General features: G+C 44.0%; 2 protein-coding genes across 3 annotated transcripts; one reads left to right on the forward strand and one right to left on the reverse strand.

The window, feature by feature from the left end:
• Positions 1 to 230: 230 nt before the first annotated feature.
• On the forward strand, positions 231 to 2,284 carry LOC119389480 (2-aminoethanethiol dioxygenase). The gene has a single exon (XM_037656765.2). It carries the CDS (start codon positions 236 to 238, stop codon positions 908 to 910), a length of 675 nt encoding a protein of 224 aa, XP_037512693.1. The 5' UTR covers positions 231 to 235; the 3' UTR covers positions 911 to 2,284.
• A 1,130-nt stretch (positions 2,285 to 3,414) lies between these two features.
• On the reverse strand, positions 3,415 to 23,609 carry LOC119389478 (E3 ubiquitin-protein ligase arih1l). 2 transcript variants are annotated; one of them, XM_037656763.2, is made up of 11 exons: positions 23,414 to 23,609; positions 23,091 to 23,312; positions 15,946 to 16,013; positions 15,338 to 15,419; positions 15,046 to 15,117; positions 14,138 to 14,353; positions 13,005 to 13,111; positions 12,243 to 12,357; positions 9,521 to 9,970; positions 5,825 to 5,937; positions 3,415 to 4,237 (listed from the first exon to the last, which is right to left on the reverse strand). In XM_037656763.2, the coding sequence occupies exons 2-11, from the start codon at positions 23,301 to 23,303 to the stop codon at positions 4,156 to 4,158; spliced, it is 1,518 nt and encodes a 505-aa protein (XP_037512691.1). In that variant the 5' UTR covers positions 23,304 to 23,312; positions 23,414 to 23,609; the 3' UTR covers positions 3,415 to 4,155. The 2 variants fall into 2 exon arrangements, with proteins under 2 accessions (XP_037512691.1, XP_037512690.1); XM_037656762.2 differs by lacking the exon at positions 23,414 to 23,609 and having other exon boundaries at positions 23,091 to 23,407.
• Between the last annotated feature and the right edge of the window lie 647 nt (positions 23,610 to 24,256).

Consider the following 24,256-nt stretch of genomic DNA (forward strand, 5'->3'; position numbering starts at 1 on the left):
AGTGGTAATAATAATAATGATGATGATGATATGTGCCTGTTTTCATTGAAGTGGTGTGAGCATCAGCGCCACCTGCTCTTTCATTATATTTCTGACAATATTATACATCACTAAAAAATGCTAAACAGCACAATAATTTGCTTTTTGTGCAGTTTTTATTGTGAATTAATGCGTTTTGTTGCGAGTTACCGTAAGCAAGTAGGCGTCGCAGGGCGGCGCGACCAGCGGCGTCAACATGGCTGCGCTCATCCAGGTAGTCGCTCGCCAAGCTCAGTTAACTTTTGGCCGTGGCTTTTTCGCTGATGAAGCGTTCCGTGATTGCCTCGCTCGACTGCAGAGGATAATCGGTCAGGTCACGTACAAGGACGTTAACTTGGACTTAGATCTGCTGCACTCGCTATCGAAGACCACCAACGGTGGCAACGCAGCGCCCATCACGTATATATCCCTCTACGACAGCGTGGTATTTAGCATGAGTATCTTTATCATACGCCGCGGGGAGCGTATACCGCTGCACGATCACCCCGGGATGTTTGGTGTCCTCAAAGTGCTGTACGGTTCCGGAACTATACGCAGCTACAGCGCGCTGATGCCGCCCGGCAGTGACAAAGACGTGATCGAAGCGCAGCGCCACCCGGATCTCACTGTGGGCCCGGACAGTGCACCCTGCTGCTTGACGCCGACCGAACGCAATTTCCACGAGATCCGGGCGCTGGACGGGCCACTTGCCTTCCTCGACGTCCTGGCACCGCCGTACGACAGCGTCACCCGTGACTGCCACTACTACAACGTGACTTCGTCGCCTGTGGGAGAAGCCAACGTGCGCCTGCGTAGTGTGTCGCCGCCGCGCGATTTCTGGTGCGAATCTTCGGCCTATACTGGACCTCCGATCGGCCTTTCTGCTCAGTAAATAGGGACTTGCGCGTAGGGCCGCGATTGGAAAGACTGCGTGTCGTTTTGATGCGAATTCTGTGTCTGTCGGTTGTGTTGCTCGCACGAACGCCTCAATTCCCGGGTGAGCAGCGACGGTGGTATCGAAGCGAGAGCCTTTCGGCATGCCACCACCACCACGTGGTCATTAGCCCCGAGCTCGCAACGAGTACGTCATATTGCGCACGAACTTTTTTCTTTTTTTTTTTCGCTCCTGTTATTTAGCGGTCATTGCACTGCTCGGGGTTTCTTACTCGACACAACTGCGCTGGCGTGGTGCTGGCCTTTAGAGTTAGTAGCGTTTGAGTTGTAAAATAATCGTGTAGATTTACAGGGTGCATCGATTTCTTTTTTTTTTTTTACGCCTTAGAAAACAGCTCTGTTTGGCGAAAGTGCGACTTCTATGATCCATTACCGTTTCAAACCCCATTGTATTGTCAGTTCCAAGTCACCAAGATTTTAGCTGTCAGCTCTGGTCACTAACTTGTACTCGTTCATTGCCCACTTCATTTGCAGAGCACTACTGAAATACATTGCAACTTTCAGAAGTCGTTCTTCAGCAAAAGTACCTTTCTAGGGGTCAAATCTGCTTGAAAAGTTAAACTCAGCAGTTATACGCGAAAGAGTTGCTACTGCCACTTGCAGGTGGTTGCTACCCTTTTCTCAATATATTATAAAATAAACAAAATACTTCTTTGCACTCCGTGATACATGCCTGAATAAAGTGTAGTAAATAAAAGCACAAGAGTGAAAGATGTCGGAGCCTTGTTACCTTCCATTTTTCCACCTTTAGGGTAACTCTGTCATTAGCATTCTTTCTTGGTTTCGGAACAGGGTGTACAGGAAAAGTGTGCCTGTAGTACTTGCATTCGATGCTGAGGTAAAACAATCTTTTATTGGCATTCTTTTGCCAGCCACGATGACTAGTGAACTGCTTGACAGCCCTTGAAAAATTGATAAATCAGTTTGGAAACTGGTGGTTTCAATTGTGATGTATATGGCTGTAATACAAACACGATGAGTTGACTACAGAGACACTAGGTCACAGAGGTGCTGTTTTATGCTTGTATGGTGCATTCTGTGCTGTTTACACTTGCAGCATAACTAGACTTGGTGTACCAACTGTTATTCCATTTAGGTAACCATAAGAACATAAATGTGATGTACAGTAATGTTTTGAACTGCCATCACATTTTACCTCCAACACACTGTGCTTTTCTATTGATGGTTTCAAAGGTGTTATCAGCTCCTACACTAAACTAACTTATTTTTCACAGTGCCAATATTTCTCAGCCTTACTGTTAGACAAAAGCAAAGATATGTGTAATCTCATCTAATTTTCACCAGTTATTAACATTTTTTTTTTTTTTTGGGGGGGGGGGGGTGGTACATGTTCTCACTCAGCCATTTTAGTGAAATGCTTATTTTAATGGCTGCGTCACTCGCTTCTTTTGATCTTCACAGCTTGCTATAGCAGCGTAAAGAACACTTGCTCTCAAACAGCTTCTCTGCCTCCAATTCCATTGACACAGGTATTCTTTCTGTTTGCCAAAAGTGAAGATCAAAGCTCTGTAATAGAAAAAAAATATTGGCTCCCTGCTCTAGGTTATCTCAGCGGCCCTGCTGAATCACTTTTCCATCCAGTGAATTATGATTGGACGTCCTGGCACAACAAAATAGAGTTTGTCCGATTGCATTTCACAGCCAAGGTAATCAAGTTTGTACTATCGTGAACAAGCAGCCAGAAACTATTATGTACCTGTTTACAGAAAACAAAGAACCACTGGTAGTTGTTGCCTTTTAAATATGACACCCAAGAATAGAGGTTGGCCAAGACTCGCTATAGAAATATGGAATGACTACTTTCCCAGTTTAAGCAACACACCTCCTTTCACTTAGCAGACACCTTGGGCCAAAAAGGAAAACAAAACGGCAACACCTCTACACTCGCCTTCGTTTCTTTTGTACACTTTCATGAAGGAACAGTTTACAGGCTTTAAATTTGACGATGAAAGGGGATACCACAAAGGTTCATTTGATCTGCATGAACATAGTCTTGACACAGCACCATATGAGCATGGCCTTGCAAGAATCAACACTATTGACACCACAGGTGTTCATTTAATATCGTGAAGAAAAATCCGGACTCTTCAGTTCTTCCACCCCTTCTTGTTCAGTATTGCAAGTGCGTTTACCTTCACACATGCAAGAGCTTTAGAAAGACATGGGTGGTAGAAAGGGTTTTTATTTTCACTACCAAATAAAAAGAATTGCGCCATAGCTCCAGCAAACATCCATATAGTAGTGCATTTCTTTCAAAGGTTAGTAAAAAAATTGTAATGTGCTATCTTGCATTTAACTGTCTGATGTAGATCTTGAGAAGAATGTAGCTGTGTAGCTTGACAGCTTTTATCGGTGGCAGGAGTCGTGTGAACTTTTTGGTACAAACATAAGCATAAGTCACAAAAAAGAGATGCATAACTCATCTGTAAAAGTGGCATTGAAGTTTATTACAATAAATAAAACTGCATCTGCTCAACCATTCTACATGAGCACTGTATCAAGTAAAACCAGGCATTTTAATCTTAGCCGATGTCATTATTTGACACGTTAGGCTTTTCGCATGGACAAGTAGCGAGCACTGGGTCAGACAGCAGCTTGCATTGCCAGCTGCACGACGTTTTATTCACAATGGAGAACATTCCAAAAATGTCTTCACAGTGGCTTCATTACTTGACGAGCGACTTGCATCGCAAGGTGTAGAGTTTATAGCACTAGCGACACTTGCCAAAAGAGAGGCCCAAGTTCTTTTGCAAAGACACTGGCTCTGACAGAAGCAAGTGCTCACAAGGCAGCAGTCGTTTCCGAGAAATGCCCACTGAGACCATCCTCCGGCACGCGAGCATTGAAAAAGCAGAAGCGACGCTACCTAGCATCGCCAGTGTAACCACAAAAACGGGATGCCATACAAGGCCAAGAGGCATCGAGACTCAGTGAAGTCCTCGTGCGCACAATTTTATCTGAAAACTGCTCTTTTATAACCCCCTTGCATCACATCTGGGCACAAGCAGTTTGCTTGACGGCCACCCCTGCCCAGGGCTTGGCCCAAGGTGGCGTCCTGCCTCAGCCACGGAAATGTTGCTCGGCACAGCGCGAGCACTGTCTCTCGTTTAATGGGCATCGGCACAGAAGAAACAGCGTCTGCCGTCGTCACACACAGTGGCGTCACTCTGTGTACTCCCACCAGTCCCGCTCGTAACCCTCGTGCACATGATCCAGCAGGACCCGCCGCCGGCTCTCGCAGTACCTGCACCAACCACAACATCAACGATCTCGTGCTTTTATTATCTATCCACTTCAAACCATCACAGTGAGTGCGTGAAAAGCAGCAAGGTTAACAGGGCTTTGTGAGTCACAGAGCCGCCATTTAAAATTGATGTACACGCTACATCAGTAGGAAGGAGAACACCTAACGAGAGTACAAATGTTCGTTCCTGCAAGAGTGCAAGTGAGAACCTCAGTTTCTCAGTGCCAGCCACAGTTTAAAAAGGTCCCGATGTTTCGGGACCTCTTCAGTCCCGTCCTCAGGGGTTGACTGTATCTGTCGAAAAAGTTGCATAGTTTTACGACACCTGATCAAGGAACCGAATGGGTCCCAATATGTCACGCCCATCTTAACTGTGGCTGCTGCCAGTTCAGCATTATCAATTCTTCCACCTAGCCAGGCAGATCTCTGTCAAAAATGCTTACATTTAAGAACCTTACATTGTATTGAAGCATCCCTCTTCCTCGCTAGCCCTTATTGGTATTAATGGTGCAATTGAGCATTTGGAATCTGCACAGTGAGGTAATTCTCTGAGAATGCTACTGTCATTAATTTTTGTATCAAAGGTTCACTACTGGCACGGTGAAAATGAACGTCAATATCTCATTGTTGAATGTTATCTATTAACCGATGCACATAAAGTGTTATGTTGCATGCAGACTTCAAACTTTTCTTCCATATTTTGGCTACAGTGGGCTGAATAAAATTTCTTGAAACTTGCAATATTAAATATCTGAATCCCTAGACCACAATGCAATTTGCATTTACCTTTAAGCATTATGCAAGGCCCTGGCAGACGCCATCAAAATCTACGTTCTTGCAGGAATTTCGAAGATGGCGTCACTACCTGCATTTTCTTTTTGTGTGCTTTCTGGCTAACCAGGAGTCTTCTCACAGGCAAGAGTGGTGCTCTTGGTATTGCAGAAGGTTAGTTTACAAATGCAAGTGAAATTGTTATTTTTAGCATCTTTTAAAACTACCTGAGGTTTACACTGATCCAACGCACAGTAATGTGAGTGCATTTTGCCTGCATCAAAATTCATCCACGTATCAAACCTGCAACCTTGTGCTTATCAGTGCAATGCCATGGGCCAACCTCTTTTAAACAGCACATGTGACAACTTCCCACCACTACAACACCCACATTTCCCAGCAAGTGGGTAGTTGCCCTACTTTTGTCATGGCTGATACCATCGCCACCCCATACTGCAGCTGCTAAACTGGGAATAGCTACTAATCTAGTACATTTCCTCCAGGGAGTCCCCATCAGTGACCTCCAGTACAGCAGTTAGCTGGCCTATTCAAAAATATTTGTTACGAAAGGCTTTACATGAAGCACATGCCACGCACTGTTCCCTCAAGCCTTATCCAGAGCACAGGCTGCACATAACACAGGCTTGCTTTCAAGCAAGCCTGCGTTGTGCTGTATAACACATGCTCCCTAACACATAGCAGACTGGGTCAATGAGCCATGTGGCAAAGGTAAGCATACCGTAATGATACAGCCAGCAGTCAAATGCCACAGGTACATAACAATCGCAAATGTTGGGAAATGGAAAACACACACACCTGTACTTGTCCTGTACTTTCTGCTTGATGTCAAGGAGGTTAGCCTGAGTTATGTCCCGCTCAAGGTACTCAGACAATTTTTCAGTGGCACTCTCCAGGTCCCGCTGATTGTCCTGGACAAACCAATCACTTGTGAGAACACTCGCAGAACGATCTTAGTTCCTTTTTTTTTCATTTAGGTCATAATCAACAGCCAAGTGATCAAATCATTATTATTGGTCAATTTATGTCCACTGCAGGAGGAAGACCTCTCCCAATAATCTCCAGTTTACCCTATCTTGTGTCAGCTGTTTTATGCCTGCCAACTTTACATTTCGTCACTCCGTTTAACTCGATGCCATCCTCAGCTGCATTGCCCATACATTGGTATCCATTCTGCTCTAACCACTGTTTGTCTAGGCTACCTACACATTACTTGGCCAGTGGCATAGCTGAGGGGAGGGTTCGGGGGTTCAAACCCACCGTGAAATTTTCCCGTACCTTGTATATAGCATGTGTTTGTGTGTGCGTACATACACAAATATATATATATATATATTGTGATGAACTCAGACAGAGACAACACCCGTTTCTCGGGCAAGCTGTTCTAATCTGCCTCTTCTTTGTCTACTTCCATCAACCCCCCGCGCGCCCGAAGCCCGGTGTCTTTCTTCGTCATATATATATATATATATATATATATACCGTAAAATCCTGACTAAGCGACCCCTTGCCCTTTTTCGGGAGATTTAAGATATGCGCCAATGACCGAGCAAGAGTCCCCCCCTCCCTTACCGTCATTTTTTTCCAACCTGTTCTCTGCTACAGAATCCTGCAGCAGAGGTTACTAGGAACCCAAGTTCTGAGAGTCTTTAGATAAGTGCACGATTTCTAAGTACTTTTACAACGTGGTGCCTCGGGGTTGCATTCCGAGTTGTTACAAATTGTCAAAACCCATAGAGTTTCTCACTATAATACCTAGAGGGGAATCTGGCGCTAGTGTCTACGCGGGCTCCTTGAGTGGCACTTCAACCACCATGGGAATGATGGGAAGTACAGGCTTTGGATCTGCTTCGGATGGATTAGGTTCTTAAGACTCGCGACGCTTGTTGGTCGAGTGTAAAACAAAGTGATATGACATTATCTCCAATTAAAACTTGTTTCATTCTTTTGTACGTAAAACTTATTACAAAAAGTTTGCGTGACCGTGAGATGGAAGTGAAAACTGGACAAATTCAACCACCAGGGTATGCATTGCTCTGCGATTGTGTTCCAGATTTGGCATCACCAAATAATGAATTATTTTTTTACAACACTTGAAAACAAACACGCTTGTTTTTTCCTCGAAAGTACGCACTATCTATTTATGGAAATAACAGTGCTGTATTGAGTGAGAAACACTTAACGTATCGTCTGCTGCGATGCCAGGTGCGTCGGTCCAAGTGGTCTGCCTCCAACGCATCTCTCATTTCGTTGTGAAGTCGAGTCAGAGGAGCGTGACGGTGCGTCTACTTAGCTTCGCCGTCGTTTTGCAGCCGATTTGAACGAGTTTTGGCAAGACGCGCTTATATAAAAACGTGAACTCTATGCAATATCCTGCACTGGCATGAGACGCTACATCTATGCGCAACGGTGAGTGCACGACGCTTTACTAGAACTGTCATACACAACCTGTAAAGCTGCAACGAAACAGCAAATCAAGAGATCTAGCGGTCTTCAGCCTCTTTGAACAACAAAGGCGCTGCTTGAGTGCTTTGAAACGCACCCCACTGCCACGCCTCGTGAGAACGAAACTGAAACTGTAAGAAAAGATCCGTAGACAGTTCGCTAGCTAACGCTATCCAATCCGAAGCCTGCACTTCCCATCATTCCCATGGTGGTTGAACGATCGCAGCGCCAGTTTCCTCTCTAGGTTATTGCAAGAAACTCTATGGTCGGAACATTTGAAGAATGTCTTTCCCTCTTGCGATAACACATGAAAATTCACACGAGAATTCCCTCTGGTTCAATAAAAGCAGTAAATGCACGAGTATTCAATAAAGTACTTGATTAGAAGCACAGGTGTGCATTCTTCTTAGAGGCTAAGATGAAAGTGTTCTTAGAGGCTATTCCACCGCCATCTTGAATTTTGGTGCGTGACCGAGCAAGGGCCCTCCCTCCAAAACTTGTTCGATTATCTTTCACGGCAGGGGGCCTCTTGCTTGAGATTTTACGGTACATAGTAAATACCGGCAGCTTCGCTAGTACAGTAGTTCCATGGTGACGGAAATTTTTGTTTCACAATTCTGTGCACTCAAACCTCGATATAACGAACACAGATAAAAAAAATTATTGGTTATAACTAGGGGTGTGCGAATATTCGAAATTTCGAATATTTTTCGAATAGTGTTTGCTATTCGATTCGATTCGCACTGAAATTTTACTATTCGAACTATTCGAACTTCCCAAAGACAAATGCAGTCAACGTCCGGTTAAAAGTGGCCCCTTCAGATTTTCAATATGCTTCACCTCATTACACTCTCGTATTGCGGCAAAGCTGCCTTTCAAGCTCCGTTACGGTCGAACTTAGCCAAGAGACAAAGTCCGGTTGGAAGTGGTCCCTAGATTTTTCAATATGCTTCACCTCATCACACCCCCGTATTGCGGCAAAGCTGCCTTTCAAGCTCCGTTACGTCGAACTTAGGCAAGAGACAGTCAACGTCCGATTGGAAGTGGTCCCTAGATTTTCAATATTCTTCACCTCCTCACACCCTCGTATTGCGGCAAAGCTGCCTTTCAAGGTCCGTTACGGTCGAACTTAGCCAAGAGACAGTCAACGTCCGTTTAGAAGTGGTCCCTAGAGTTTCAGTATGCTTCACCTCGTCACACCCCCGTATTGCGGCAAAGCTGCCTTTGAAGCTCCGCTACGGTCGCAAATGTATTAACTCAAGTAAATGCTGATTCCAACATGAAGGTGAAAGATGTGGCAGAGTTGGGGGCTCAATTAATGCAGTTTTGGACTTGAAATTTGGGCAAGTTCGAAAAATAGGACGCCGAAGCTTTTTAGCATCCAAAAATTCAGATGCTCTTAGATATCAAAGTCTACGAGGCAGATTTGGAACTCCGGACTTGAAGGGAGCACACTCTTGTCTGCCACATCAGTTGGGCTTCCACAGAGGTTGAAAGAGGAGGAGAGGCTGAGGAAATGGCACCTCTGCCTATCACGTGTAAAGTGTTGTCGGCAACACTTTGGTTGCACCAAATCATGTACATAAATACAATTCGGCGTCTACATTGCCTCATTCTTGATAAGAAAGACAACTATGAAATATGACCCCACCAGCGCTTCATCAACCTAGCGAAAAGAAACACCTTCATGTTGCTATCTCACAAGAACATACTTAGGGATTCTCTGCAACTTTTTCTGTAATTTCACTTCGAATTATTCGAAAAATGTTTGAGAAATATTCGAAAAATATTCGAAATTATTCGATTCGATTCGCACCCAATCTTTATTATTCGAATTCGCTTCGCACCCAAAATTTTGCTATTCGCACAGCTCTAGTTATAACGAAGCAAATGAAGAATAGCCTTGGTAATATATACAGTGGTTCAAATATATGCTTATAACGAATTTTTGGACATAGCGAAGTTATTTTCATGTCAAATGCAACTTAGTTACAATGAGGTTCAAGTGTATTTGGGAGCCACTAAATCTGCAGAGGAAGACAGACTCACCTCAAATATGACTGACTGGTTGTTCTTGCGCAAGTAGTATGCGAACACGTAGGTGTACATGAGTGTCTGACGGCACTGGCACAGCACATCCACGGCCTTCTTGAGGAACTGCACCTCGATCCAGGACATGTTGTGCTGCTGCATCTCCTCCATCTTCTCCTTGACGGCAGCGTACAGCTTGTGCTCAAACTTGAGGCTCTGCATGTGGTTCAGGTAGCGGTTGCAGTAGAAGAGGTAGCGCTGTAGCGCCGCACGTGACCGCTCCTGTGCATCCCGCGCCGCCCGTGCCTCCTCTTCGTCGTAGCGGTTGCAGTTGTACCACGACGAACCGTGCGGCTCCCAGGAACCCAGACAGACCCAGCAGAAATCGGCCTTGCAATTTTGGTTCTTGCATACCATGTGGTTGCAGCCACCGTCCTTCTCGATCGTCACATTGCACCGTGGGCACTCCTGCATTCCAGGAAAACGTGTTATCATGCTCAACTGCCATGTGTGTCGCAAAATACCGTCTAAACAGCTGATACATACAGTAGCCTTGCGATAATTAAAACTTTTCATCAATTCAAAGACATCTAAAATATAGGGGTGTGCGAATATTCGAAATTCCGAATATTTTTCTAATAATGTACGCTATTCGATTCGATTTGCACTGGAATTTTACTATTTAAACTTCCCAAAAACAAATACAGTCAACGTCCGATTGAAAGTGACCCCTTCAGATTTTCAATATGCTTCACCTCATCACACCCCGATATTGCGGCAAAGCTGCCTTTCAAGCTCCGTTACGGTCGAACTTTGCCAAGACACAGTCAACGTCCGATTAGAAGTGGTCCCTAGATTTTCAATATGCTTCACCCCATCACACCCCGGTATTGCGGCAAAGCTGCCTTTCAAGCTCCGTTACGGTCGAACTTTGCCAAGACACAGTCAACGTCCGATTGGAAGTGGTCCCTAGATTTTCAATGTGCTTCACCTCATCGCACCACCGTATTGCGGCAAAGCTGCCTTTCAAGCTCCGCTACGGCCGCAAATGTATTAACTAAAGAAAACGCTGGTTCCAACATGGAGATGAAAGATGTGGCAGAGTTGGAGGCTCAATTAATGCTGTTTTGGGCCTGAAATTTGGGCAGGAAGTCCGAAAAATCGAACGCTGAAGCTTTTTAGCATCCAAAATTTCAGATGTTCTTATATATCAACGTCTACGAGGCAGATTTGGAACTTCGGACTTGAAGGGAGCACACCTTTGTCCGCCACATCAGTTGGGCTTCCACAGAAGTTGAAAGAGGAGGAGAGGCTGAGGAAATGTCATTTTTGCCTATCACGTGTAAAGAGCTGTCGGCAACACTTTGGTTGCACCAAATCGTGTACATAATAGAATTCAGCCTCTACATTGCTTCATTCTTGATAAGACAACTATGAAACACCACCCCGCCAGTGCTTCATCAACCTAGCGAAAAGAAACACTTTCATGTTGCTATCTCATAAGAATATGCTTAGGAATCCTCTCTTTTTTTTTCTCCAATTTTGCTTCGAAGTATTAAAAAAATATTCGAAAAGTATTCGAAAAATATTCGATTCGATTCACACTCACACTTCAATACTAAAATTCGCTTCGCACCCAAAATTTTGCTATTCACACAGCTCTACTAAAATATTTTGGTTGGCCCACTGTGTTTTCAATGTATTTTAATTTAAAGCCACTTAATTCACACTGCTACTCTGTATTAAATTGGTTAATTTATCCTTTTTGCTCGTTAGTGCCAGAATATATCTGCTGCTTTTGTCACTTCTGGCTGAAAATTTGCATTCTTATGCCACTAACAGTCGCAAATAAGGCCAGTGGCCTGCCTACATGCGTCAAAGTAGTCAAACTAGACAAACCACACACCCCAACAATGGCATATTGAGGAATAGAGAAAAAAAAGAAAACGACAGTCTGGCCTTGATCTATTAAAGTGTGGAGCGCTTCAGTCATCTATGCCACAGTACACTGGCATCATGTGGAAAACCATACTAGGACTGGGAAAGGGCTTTCAGCTAACACATTTTGTCCTTTAACTACACACGCGTGCAGGTGCCGTATGATGAAAAGTACCAGTATGGTCTCTGACATATAAAAGATCAGCACTGTCTATGACATTGCTGTGGCCCCGAGAAACAATAAATAAAATCAATAGTTTTCCTTTGATGTCACGTGGGTATCTCGTTGCTCTGATTTCTGGTGTGCGGATGCAGTGAGCGATAATTTCACCAATTCCAAAACGCAGTGCAAATATCCTTCTCTACATCAACGAACTTCATTTTAATGAGGGCAAAATGGAATTAATTGCATTCATTGTAACTATGCCCGGAACCCTAAAACACCCTTAGCAGAGCCCAGTTTAACAACCCCGACTCCAAGGGATAAAAATACACAAAAAAGCTACATAAGCCTTGAACTATATTCTCCAATGAAACTAGCGAAAGAAATGGGCTCAAAATACAAGGTAATATAAAAGCTCAAGAGTTCAGATGAGCCATGCCAGCCATCTAAGCTGGCTCTGCTGCCCTGACCATGCACATTTAACAAAAGAGATACTAATGTGTTTTAGACAAAAACATCTCCTCCAGAATACATTTTTATCAAACTTGTCAATTTCTCCAGGATTAGAATGCGCAGCCGGCTGCCCAAGTGGTCTATGGGAAAACTAGGAAACGACAATGGTGACGACCAGCTACTTGCCTTGGTGTTTGCTGCTATCCAGTTGGATGTTTCACTGTCATCATCACACTTCTTCTGCCACTTCTTGAGCAGGTGGCACTTGACAGGATCGTGCCAGTTCTCACCGCATGCAAAGCTGCAGAAGCACACCTGGTTAGTAAGGACACTATTCACGCCCATGGCCTTCAAAAAGTGGTAAATTTCGTGGCGATAGGTAGCAAGAGAATAATCGACATCTATGTATTCTTATTTTCCTAAATCCTCCCTAGATATAAAAGTGCCAATATATCTTCGTGATGTTGCAAACCTCAACAAATTTATCTTTGTGTTAGGCATGTATGAACAGATTTCTCAATTCCCAGTGGAAGCCCAATAAAAGTTTAAATAGTAGCTTTCTTTGAGGCACTTTAGGAAAAGCAATACAAAAATCTACCTCCCATAGTGGATGCAGCTGCTTTACCTCAGAGCAATGATATGCCATGGCAACCTGACTGCACATAAATAGCAATCTAAGAATTGAGTTGGAGGCAACTGGCAAGAGCAAGCTTGATGTAGAATCTGGTACCAACATTATGTTTAAGCCAGGGCCACTTTACGCAGAAAAATGTATCTTACACAGCTTGAAAACACATAAGGAGTTGCAGTTGTAAGAAGGTTGCAGGTGCAACCAGTTCGTGGTAATTAGTACAGCGTTGCCTCACACCATAAGCACACAAACAGGCGTGCCATACAACAACCCCCAAGGAGAACGTTGTGATAAGATCTGTTGTGGACACGACTCACCAAAAGGTGTGGCCACACGAGCATGTGACTGGTTGCGTATCCACATACTGCACCTTGATGGCATTGTTGCACTCTGGTTGAGGACACCACCGCAACAACCGGTTACACTGCACAGGAAGAGTTGGACATTTAGTATCTATGCTTGTTCACAGTAACTTTACATCCATGGCACACAATATATTTTACTTTTAATATAACAAAGTGTGTTAATCTGCAATTTCGATATAACAAAGTTTCACCATTGCCACAAAGCAGGACAGAGGCAATAAATTGAAACTTTTGCTTTTGCCAATGGTCAAATGGTTGAATCGCCTACTGCTCTCTCCTCAATGCATTCTTCAAATCTCACGCCACACGACAGAGAGCAGCCACCGAAGCAATGCAAGACCTTTTCCAGCAGCGGATCGGGGTTAAGGGAGAACCTTGATGTATTCCTTCTCGACTCCGAAGCAAAGGGACGATGAGCATGTACGTGAGCTAAGCACACTAGCACACTGCATCGCACACTAGCACACCGCATCGCACACTGTGCAACCAACGTAGTTCAGTAGTCTACTTCGCCCATGCCTTGTGTCAAGAGCAGATTTAGCATTTTCATGGTAAAAGTGTGTCAAGTGACAAGTGCGAGTCAAGTGACTTGCCGGATTCTGCAGAACTGAACTGAAGAATTCAGGCTTTTGTTTCACTTTCATGAGATTTTAGACTGGTGCTCTTTTGCGTTTGTGGCACGCAACGATTTTCTATTGTTAAAGGGTGCAACACAATCCGTTGTAATGCTATTAGACAGTTCTAGCAAAGAATCGCTCATGCTCTGCTACACTCATTTCTCACGTACTAAGGCACTGCAGAGAAATGTGCAAATTTCTCGTTTTTTCAATGGCAAAGCAGTCAGTTCGACTGCAAAATGACAAAAAGATAATGACCATACCATCCAGCTTCATTTAACAAGCACCGTAGCCAAGCAATGGTAGTATTCTACCTTCCCCTGGTAGCATAAGCACTGAGAATATACGTGCGAAATCTCTAGCAGGGTTGGCTGTGTGCAATCCGTTAGGATGCACTGCTTTCAGAAGAACAAACCACAAATGCTCACCTAAAGCTCGTCATTCTGTGCCTCGCAATTAAAAACTTACCTCAACAAAGCTGTTCGTGATGAGGTGCTGGTACTTGAGCTTCACCTTGGGATCTGCCAGCAACTTCATAACCGTCTCGTCGTCAACGAGGATATCGCAGCCGTGGGCGGCGCAAGAGATCGTCTGGCCCATGCCCTCCTCCATGATCTTGGTGGTCAGGTAGAAGTTCCAACACTCGGTGCAGAACCGGTGGTCACAGGCTAACCCGGTCATCATCTGTGCACGACATATATCGCACTGCAGCACCCTCTGAACATTCCGCAGGTACCACACTATCGGTATCAGACATGCTGGGTTATCCCAGCACAACCCACATTGAAATAAGCTGAACTGATGTTCCTATTCATAAATCTACATCATCGTTGAGCACAAATAATGTACCAAAAGCTGTTGCTGACAACATCATATCAGTACAAGCTGGGGCCCTTATCATCTTTAGCTGCAGCTTCAAAACTTTTTTAACTGCGATAAACAACTACTAAATGTTACAATACAAGAGCACAATTTTTCAAAGTAAGGAAAACAGACAAGCTGGCAACTTCGTGCCATTATTTCCAGAAAAGGAAAGCCCAGCACATTTAAATTGCATCTTTCACGGACGAAAAAAGCCAGAAATATTTACGACAGTGCAATGACCACAAGACATTTCATCTTTACTAACCCCAACACACCAGCATTTCTGTACAGTGAACAATGTGTGTTGGGCGATGACTAGGCTGTCTGCCAAAAGCTTTTTTCTACCCGTAAAAACCCCCAGTTCCAAACACTTTCAATATACAGTGTATTACAATATCATTAATCACTAATTTGGATATGTCATAGGATACAGGTGAAGCATGAACTCATCAAGCATGTGCTTACTGTTGTAAGCTCTATCTCTTGAGTGAACAGTACTCGTGGCAACTCACCTTGCTTGGAAGGTCACGTAGACAAATTTCACACTCTTCCATGCCATGAGCTGCCAAAGAAACTGGTCTCTTCTGAGGCAGGTGGGGAAACATGGTAACAAAACAATACGCTTTATTTTCCAATCCCACCACAACTATCCCTCACAAAAGAAGCCAAACTCAACATTGCGAAGAAGAAATGGTTGCCGGCAAGGAGAGATACAAGAATGACAAAAATCCATGTAAAAATCTGTCAGCTTTCTATTTCTATGTCTATGAATCACCACAACTTTTCCAAAATACAAGCTCTCACCTTCTGTGATTTCGCAGGCTTCTTGTATGGATTTACAACATGTGCTTCTTTAAAAAGGCTCTCTTGATCACCATCGTAGTACCTGCACAAATAGCCAAAGCAGAAAACTTGCACACATCCGAGAAGAGCTTGCTGCTGTACATCTCAAGGAACAAATACATGTCAGCAGCTTGCCTGAGCAATAAAAAACGAGACATACTCCAGTATTCGTGCTTCCCAATGCGAGCAGAAATGATCTGAGACAGCAACCGAGAAAATGTCAGGTTTCCAATCCTTCAAAGATACCTCTGTAACACGTGCGTAGTGCATTACTGGCAGCAATTGACTGCTTTCAATATTCATGGGTAATAAGAGTCACATAAATGACAGAATGCAGCAATCTATTTGGGGAGGTTTCTCCTTTGTACTTAAGCCAACAAGGCTTTTTGTGACAATAAAGGTTCAGTTAACTCCAGCAGTTAGCACTGACAATATTAGTGTTATTCAACTTCTCCAATTATCCTAAATACCATGGCTGGAATGCCCAACTACTCAAAACATTAAGCTGCTTTAACAAACTCTATAAACAATGCAATGCAGTGATTAGTCAACAACTGCACCTTGCTCACCTTTCATACAACTTTTCCTGGTCCCAATTGAAATGGTTCAGGAGGATCCGAGTTGTCGTGGGCGGGATCTGCACACAAATCGTGCCAGCACAGCCCCAAACTGTTACTACAAGTCCGGTCCAGATCCCGTGAGCTGCTTCTCCGTAATGTTCTTTGTCAGTGTTACCACAAAGACAAGCTTGTTAATGGGCACACTATGGTAGATGTGCAATTACACCCTTCTCACATAACTAAACCATACTAACCTCATAACCTTAGTATGGCATGGTCCACGCCCTGGCCAGTGCAGCTGCAGAAGAACTTTGTCCTTACACCCCCCATTTCGTGTGTGCAAGTGAAGCTTCACAGTGAAGTGATGAAAGCTTTTCGTCCCCTTTAAATTACACACACATTTTTCTGAGTGTGGCATGTAATTAGCTGTGCTATCCTCGTGAGCAGTATACAATCACATCAAGCAATGCAGTGCTATAACTCTGTGGTCAGCATGTTGCCACAGTGGCATGACCAATTTCCCCTGGCGACAGTGGTCATAGGTAAATATCTTTTTTACGTAAGGTAAACATAGACGGAGTGGAATGACAATGACACTACATGATAATAGTGACATCATGATACAAGTAGCATGACAACAAACAGAATGAACGGAGAGACAAAGTAAACTTTGTGCTGTCATACTAATAGTCACCCCTTTTATCGAGGTAAGCATTATGTAGTAGAGTGGATAGCGAAATTAAAAAAAAAAGCCCTCAACGTACCCCAGAGCCTCTCTACAGCATATTTTTAGACAGCTGATGCATACTAACTACATGAAGCTTTGGTCTCTCAGACAATCTATCGCATATAGAATTTTTTTTACGCTGCAACCCGTGTTTTTCTGCCAAGACCAAATTTGACATCCATGAATTATTCCTCAGCTTCAGTCAGAATTCAATACACAAAATTGTGCACAAAAATAAAAACTTGTCAAAAGTAAAGCTTGGCATTTTCAAAATTTTACATAAGCACATTACCCTCAAAAGAGGTTTTATGCTAGGAGCTGCATCCTGATGTGTTATGGTTGGTGATAACAACAGCTCGACTGACACCATGAGAGGCCCCATGTATGTTAAAGTGGAAAGCACAGATCACTGCTGCAGCAAAACCCAAATAACAGCAATGAGATCCAATATAAGGCCCCTACCATATGCCCTGTATTAAGACATGTACGACATGTGTTCGAAAAATAAGAATGAGCATTCGAAAGAAATGGCAGCAAATATAGTGCCATTAAGTGGGCTCTGATAAAAAATTAGGAGAGTGGCCATAGAATTGTGCTCCGTAGATTTCTTGCCAGAAATCTGAGGAAATTAATCAGATGCAGCCAAAAATAAAACTATTGAAAAACCTCTCACTTGAATACCTGCCACCAACAAGATACCCATTTGTCAAAGGAAATGAACTGCCTAACCTATTTTGTTATATTTGGGAGCTCCCAGATGTAGTTGGGGTGGTAGACGGGCAACAAAATGCTGTTGCCAACATGTTGCATAAAACATACAGCCTCAATGAACACGCCATGAGTCAGGTTGAATGTGCGAATCTTGTGGGCAAACTAACACCCCAATTAATTATGTCAGGGCTATGGCTACACGTATGTAAAAAATCAATCTGCTGCCTCACAACAACTTAGCAACAGACACCAAGTGCAGTTAGAAGTACTCCGTGAAAGAATTTTTAAATAGACAAAAGCTCCGGCAAGGTGTTACAATTATATTCCAATACTACTACTTTTTGCAATTTTTATCTGTTAAGTGGCCCATTGCTTGTTATCACCAAAACGGTAAGAGTTGTAGTCAAGAAGGAATAGAATTGAACGAAAGGAATACACACACCACACTAGGCCATATCCAGTAATAACGACTCTACTTCATCTTTCTTTTTTAAGAATTCACCATTATTCCTCCCCGATCACTCAAAAAATTTCAGGCCACATCCATTTTGGCTGTCAAGCAAGCAGAGACTGGAAATGATAAAAAAACCTATGCTGTCCGAAAGACAAGTACGCAGAGATTACGTCAAATTATGCCGGGAAAAACCTGAAAATGTGCGGCATAGCCAGCAAGTGCCCCGTTCAGTTACAGAAAAGAGGCAAATTCTGTTATTAAAGTAAAGAAACTGCTCAACAGTCATTATATGGCAATGCAAAATATAATTACATACAAATAAATTCACTCTCACAGTCAGCCACAACTACCCAGTGCCCAGAACAATCTTCAGCCAACCATCTCCCCTTCTATTCGGAACGGAGTACTTTGCAGCTATAAGTTGCATATTAATGCGATTGGGTGTTTTTGCTACTTTCATTGCATACCTTGACAAAAAAGTCAAGTGGGCACGACCCTGTAGATTTCAACCAACCACGAAGTGCTATCGACGGATATAATATAAGCAGGATGAAACAGCATACCCGATGTTGCCTTACTCAAAGAGCATTAGAATCCCAAGAAAATGAGCTTAAACAAAAACACAGTCAAGCTGACAAAAAGCCAAGCTAGGTTGCATTAAAGGGGTCATGAACCACTTTTCCAAGTAATGATCTAATGGCCTCAGTATCGGAGTGTACTGCCTCCCGAATTGATTGCCGCAAAAATTTCTCGAATCCGTCAAGAATCAGCGGAGTTACGGGGGTTTGGCGCACGCTCCCAGCGCTTTCTCTCTTTTCTCGTGCCGGCGAGCGCACTGGAAGCTAGACAGGGAGGGATGGCATGGGGGAAAGAAGTTATGCCAGCGCGCGTCATGAAACGCGATCGCTCTCCCGCTGTGATTCGCTTGCGCGAGTGCGGCTACCGTGTACTGAGGAGTGCGGCGCCGGCAAGTGGCGGCACCCCGCGGCAAGAAGCGCATCTGATCCGAACGCCGCTCTCGATTTACGTCGGCTATCGGCCAATAAGCATGCTATGTCTCTTGCGACGTACAGCGGACAGACGCCCCGCCCACCGACGAGAGTGAGAACCGGCCTCTGTTTGAAAAGAGGGTGCCTGGGGAAACGGCAACTTCGCGCTCCGCTTGTGGCCATTACGCGGCGCGCACGACTGTAATATTTGGCAGAGCAGTTCATAGCCGTGCCAGCTTTCCGCAGGATGTGTTTTTTCAATCAGCCCAAGGGGTGCTTCATGACCCCTTTAAGTTACACTGCCTTGCATCAAAACATGCAATCCTCCTATGCCTGCGTATCACAGTGCCTCTTTCACAAAACAATGAGCAGAGCCAGATGATGTTTTTCTGTTAGCAAGTGTGTATATATATATCAGCTTTCAAGTAATCGGCAACAAAGTAACACAATGGCAGCAGTGATTTAAGAAAATGTTTTAGCAAGCTTGGCTGCATTTGCAAGAAAAGCAAGGGAGAGCATTTCAATAAAAATGCAACAGTTACAAAAAAAAAACCCACTCCTTGGATGTTTATTTCAAGGATTCAACATTAGCTTTCAAAAATGCTGCACGCCTTTACCAACATTCATCTTAAGGGGGCTGTGACATGGTCACCCGACAATTTGCGGTTTTCAGCTAAAAATAGAAGTAGAGGATCTATTGTATGTGTACATATACAAAAAAGGGGCTGCACAAGAATATTCGAGTACAAAATAAGCCTTAAAGGCCGCCGGCTATCAACCCTGCCCACCGCTGGCGACTGCCATTTTGCCATGGCGTGTGTTACATCACGTGCTGCATGGAGCGGAACCACTGTCTTCTATCAAAGTTTCAGCCACTGCAAATCGATCGATTTCAATGGCCAGCTGAAGAAGGCTGAAACAGCTCGACTGCACGTGCAGCTTACCGAGGAACAATATTGTTCACTGGAATGCAGACACTCGCACAGCAAGCAGCTTGTTACGTCGCAGTTCGCGAGTGCACCAGTGTTGCCCGACTCTCAGGCCGCTCACATCTTCATAAAAATATTCAATTACAAACTAAGTGCTCGATCAAATGTGCTAAAATTTCGCCAGCTTGTATGTGAACGCACAATGATTAACCCACATAATGCAGATTATGATAGAAAACTGGGTGTCATGGCCCTTTTAATACTGAGCTTTTAAGTTTTTTTTTAATTTTTGGCAACGTTACAAAATGATGAAGCTAAAAGCTTGCCAATTCATTTTTTCTGTGCCATTTTCGCAAATAGCATACGTCATTCTTATATGCCAATTTAGTCTAACACTATCATTTACAGCAATTGCAAGGGTATTTCCTGTAAGAATAATGTGCAATGGCTGGCCTATGCATTATAGAACTGATAAAATCTAGAAATTAGGGTTTGACATGGAAATATACAGAGTAATGCACTTAAATGTATTGGTACTGTTTATGAACGCAACCAAAAGCGCATTTTCATTCGGATCTAAATCGATATACAATAGAACCCCGCTTATACGTTCGTCACCTATACGTTTTTCAACGTAATACCTTTCTGGAGTCTGGTCCTAGCAAAGCATATACCGACATCTATGTATTAGGATCCCCCTTTTCACATGTCATTCCCATAATATTCCTGCCCAGTATATTGTGAATTGACACTGCAATGGATGTACTGAGCAGGTACATCGAGTTTGGCAATGTGGACTGCCACAAGGCCATCCAAGTGCTCAAATAAGTTTGGTTCCGGCAGAGGTGCGAAAGAAATGCCAGACTTCCATCAAGGACTTCTTTAAGGCTTAAACTGATGAATAAATTCTTCTTGGGTGAAGCTGTGCGCAACGGGTCTGTTATATTATTTAGCAGCACTTTTTCCTGATTTTAACCGCATGTTCCCGTTATACGTTTCCCGGCCACTGTGTTTTTTTCCCGCAGTCCCATAAAAAACAGAGGGGTTCTACTGTATACAACTAATTAGCAAAATTTAGTTATATATATTATTGGTCATACTAAATAGATGCAAATTTCCTGTCAAATAGGTACCATTTCCATGCTTTGCCATTTTATGATCACAAAAGTTTGACAACTGTCTTCATTTATCCTATGCCATATAGTTTAGTGTTGATGTACTGAATTTCTAAAAGCCAAGTTTCAGATTTGATCAGAAAAATTCTGGAGTCTTGCACGCCAACATTATACAATTATGAGGCATTATGAAACATTATGAAACATTATGACAGTATTCTATAACATTATGAAAGTGCACGCCATACTAGAGGGACTCCCAAAATATTTGTACCACCTGGGGTTATTTTGCGTTACACCTAGATAAGATACACAAGTGCTTTAGCGATTCCCCATTGAAATGTGGGTGCCGTGGTTGGAAACCAAGCCCATATAGCAGAAAATGCCAAACTTCCCGTTTGTGTCTGAGCATTCCGGGGACCACTTGCATAAATTTAACTTTATGACCCTACGCATGGAGAATTGCATGCCACTACCATGTGGACCAACCATTAAATGTTAAACAAGCACTGAACCAGTACTTTCATTACCCTTACCATCTTTACAATCACTAGCACAAACCATATTCCTAGTCAGAAACACAGGTGCTACGACACTGTTCCCTCAATCAGTGCCAGACCAAGACTGCTTATTGCCAACATTTAATAAAAGCTGTCCCATTTCGTAGTTCATAGCTTTCCTCAGTTACAATGATTACCTAATGGGGTACATGCAGATAGCGCAAAATCTTGCTAAGCGAATGGGAATGAAGCTCCCGGCAGTCACATAAAATAACAGCCCCTCACACTGCCAATCAATACTGCTGATACATTCAGAAGCCCTCCATCCCAAAATGAAATGCAATAAATTCCACTCCAAGAACAAATTACTTTGGCAGCATGGTTAGGTCGGGTGTGGTGAGACATCAGACATAAGTATTCAACCCATTATTAGGGCCTAATTGTTTCGTAAAAAAGCAAATATCAAAAATCCCTTGTGTGTTTGGTTTAGTGCTATGATGTAATGGTTACAGATATTTAACGAAAATGGATGTCTGCCAGGATGCTATTTGCCTGTTGAGAACTCAAGAAGCTCATAAAATATTGCATAATAATCTAAGAAGCCAATACCACGATCAACAGTGTCCGTAATGTCAACAGTGGCAACATTACGTCCTACCAAAGGGCTGGTTAGTTGACGATGACATGAAGCATTTTGCACTGCTCAACTCTGCATGCAGCACTTTGCAGAGTTTGGAGTTTGCTTAGAAATAAACTATAGCTAAGGCCTAGCGATGTCACACTGATGAATGTTCAAACAACAAAAAAATTGAGATGCGATCCTGATACTGCGCTATCTATAATGTATATAATCGACAAGCATTATAAACAGAAAGGTCATTAATGGCCGCCAACAATGCGAGCCCGAGCAAGATTGCATTGTAACGTTTCTCAAACGTCTCTTACGAAAATTAAGAATCGCTCCTCGTTATCAGTTTAGCTGCTCATTTGCCAACCCATTCGCACTCTCTCTACGCTGGCACCGAAAAAAAAAAATAACTTAGATTACTTTCACACTCCAAACCGCTGCCCGTAGCAACGGTTGCGTTTAAACCTATTTATAACCACTCGGCTTCAATTTCTTGAGTGTCGAAACACACTCATTCCGTAAATCTGTGCGTCGAACAGCCACACAGGAATCGCGTCGTTGGCACTGCGGGCAACATCGATGAGTACCACTCACGCGCATCGCGCGCGGGCACCTGCGCGTATCGGCTCGTGACCCCTAAACAAGCGCGCTCGTCGACACCTGCAGCAGACGACAGCCCCGGCACAGCCAACTCCTGTCACACACACGCCTAGATAAACGAAATCCTCAACTTTTCTTCCTCATTTTTTTCTCGTTCCTGAAACGGTGCACACGATCAGCACAAAACTGCCGCCGCCCGCATAGGCATGCACTCAGCACCATCGATGCATAATTCGTGCCATAGAGGACGTCCGGTGTGACAGGCGCCGTTGTGAACGATGCTGCCCAGGGCTGCGTCCGTAACGCGCCAGGCATGCTCTGCATCTCAAAGGCACTGCTGGTACTGGCCTTCTGGGCGATGCTTTCTCCGAACTGGCGAGCGACCAGAGAAGAACAGCGCCGTTGCGTTTTTCCCGACGCCCAGGCAGATGCGAAGCAAGCAGTTAGGCTTAAACACCACATAGACACCACCCGCACCTGCCACGGCCGTGACACACTCACCTCGACAATATTGTTAACGTCACTAATACAGTTAACCATGTGCTGCACAATATCCTCGGTTGTGAGAACTTCGAAAGGAAAGTCTTCAATTTCCATCTTCTCTTTGGCCGTCGTCGGTTCTGGTTCCAAACCAATAGACAGTCCGTCGTCTTCCTCGCCACTAGATTCGTTCCCGGAATCCGTATTGTACATGTTGTCGTCTTCCGAATCCATGTTCACGTCCTTAGAGAATGTGTTAAGAAACAGAAGACTGTGATAGGAGTATAAATTGAGAAACAGCGCTGGGCCTAACACAGGCCTCCTTACAGCTCATCGTTCCATACCGTGTTTATCCTGTGACGTCATTGCGCTGCTTGCGCCACCTGAGGAGGCCGACGGGTTGTGGTCGCCGCGGCGGCGGCTGCGTCCGGCGGTAACCCCGCGGCGAGCGCCCACGGTAGACCCACCGCAGGAATCTACGCCGAGCCACCAGCTTCGGCCCACTTCGTCTTTATTTTCTTCGCCACTGGCGACGCTGCTGCTGCTGCTGTCGCTGGGACCGCCCAGGACACGACCGTGCACCTGCCAGCTCCGGAAGGAGTGCGTGCAGCTACAGTCACGCGTGTTTCGCCTTCGCACGATAAGGTTTATTATTAAGTCTAAACTGAGCAATAGAGGACGACTGCTTTTACATGTCGTTATTCCAACCCGATCTCAGTGTAATAAACGTTCCTCCATTCGTATTTCACCCTTACTCACACTTGATTCGCTAAAACGAGATTTTCGCAGAAACGAGGTCGGAATGCACGACAAGTCGAAAGGCAATGAGCTCCGTGACGCCTGACACGACGCCCTGCCTTCATGATGCACAGGCAAATACCAGTAGACTGTGTTAGGGTGGCTAGAAGGCCCTTAACCTTCTAGCCACCCTAACTGTGTCTGTAATACTCCAAGCAGCCAAGAATTTTCTTGTGGCAGCAGGTCAATTCTTTAACTCAAAGGAATATCATGCGGTTGTCACCGACATCAAAGTGTCGTGCTGCTTTTGGCTGGTTACTGCTCTCAGGAGCTCGGGAAAAGTTCGCGCAGCTCATAAAGACGATTTGAATTAAATTTAGAGTATGATCGTGCACCAGAGCGCTTTTTTTTATTTATTATTATTTTTGCCATTTTTTAGCAGTTGTCCA

This window comes from Rhipicephalus sanguineus, chromosome 4 (assembly GCF_013339695.2).
Source record: "Rhipicephalus sanguineus isolate Rsan-2018 chromosome 4, BIME_Rsan_1.4, whole genome shotgun sequence".
NCBI lineage: Eukaryota > Metazoa > Arthropoda > Arachnida > Ixodida > Ixodidae > Rhipicephalus > Rhipicephalus sanguineus.

Coding starts and splice junctions, on each gene's coding strand:
- LOC119389480 (XM_037656765.2), top strand. CDS start 236: ATGGCTGCGCTCATCCAGGTAGTCGCTCGCCAAGCTCAGTTAACTTTT.
- LOC119389478 (XM_037656763.2), bottom strand. CDS start 23,303: ATGGATTCGGAAGACGACAACATGTACAATACGGATTCCGGGAACGAA. Junction 15,118..15,337: donor AGCCTGCGAAATCACAGAAG/GTGAGAGCTTGT, acceptor CACCTGCCTCAG/AAGAGACCAGTTTCTTTGGC. Junction 4,238..5,824: donor AAAGTACAGGACAAGTACAG/GTGTGTGTGTTT, acceptor TGGTTGGTGCAG/GTACTGCGAGAGCCGGCGGC.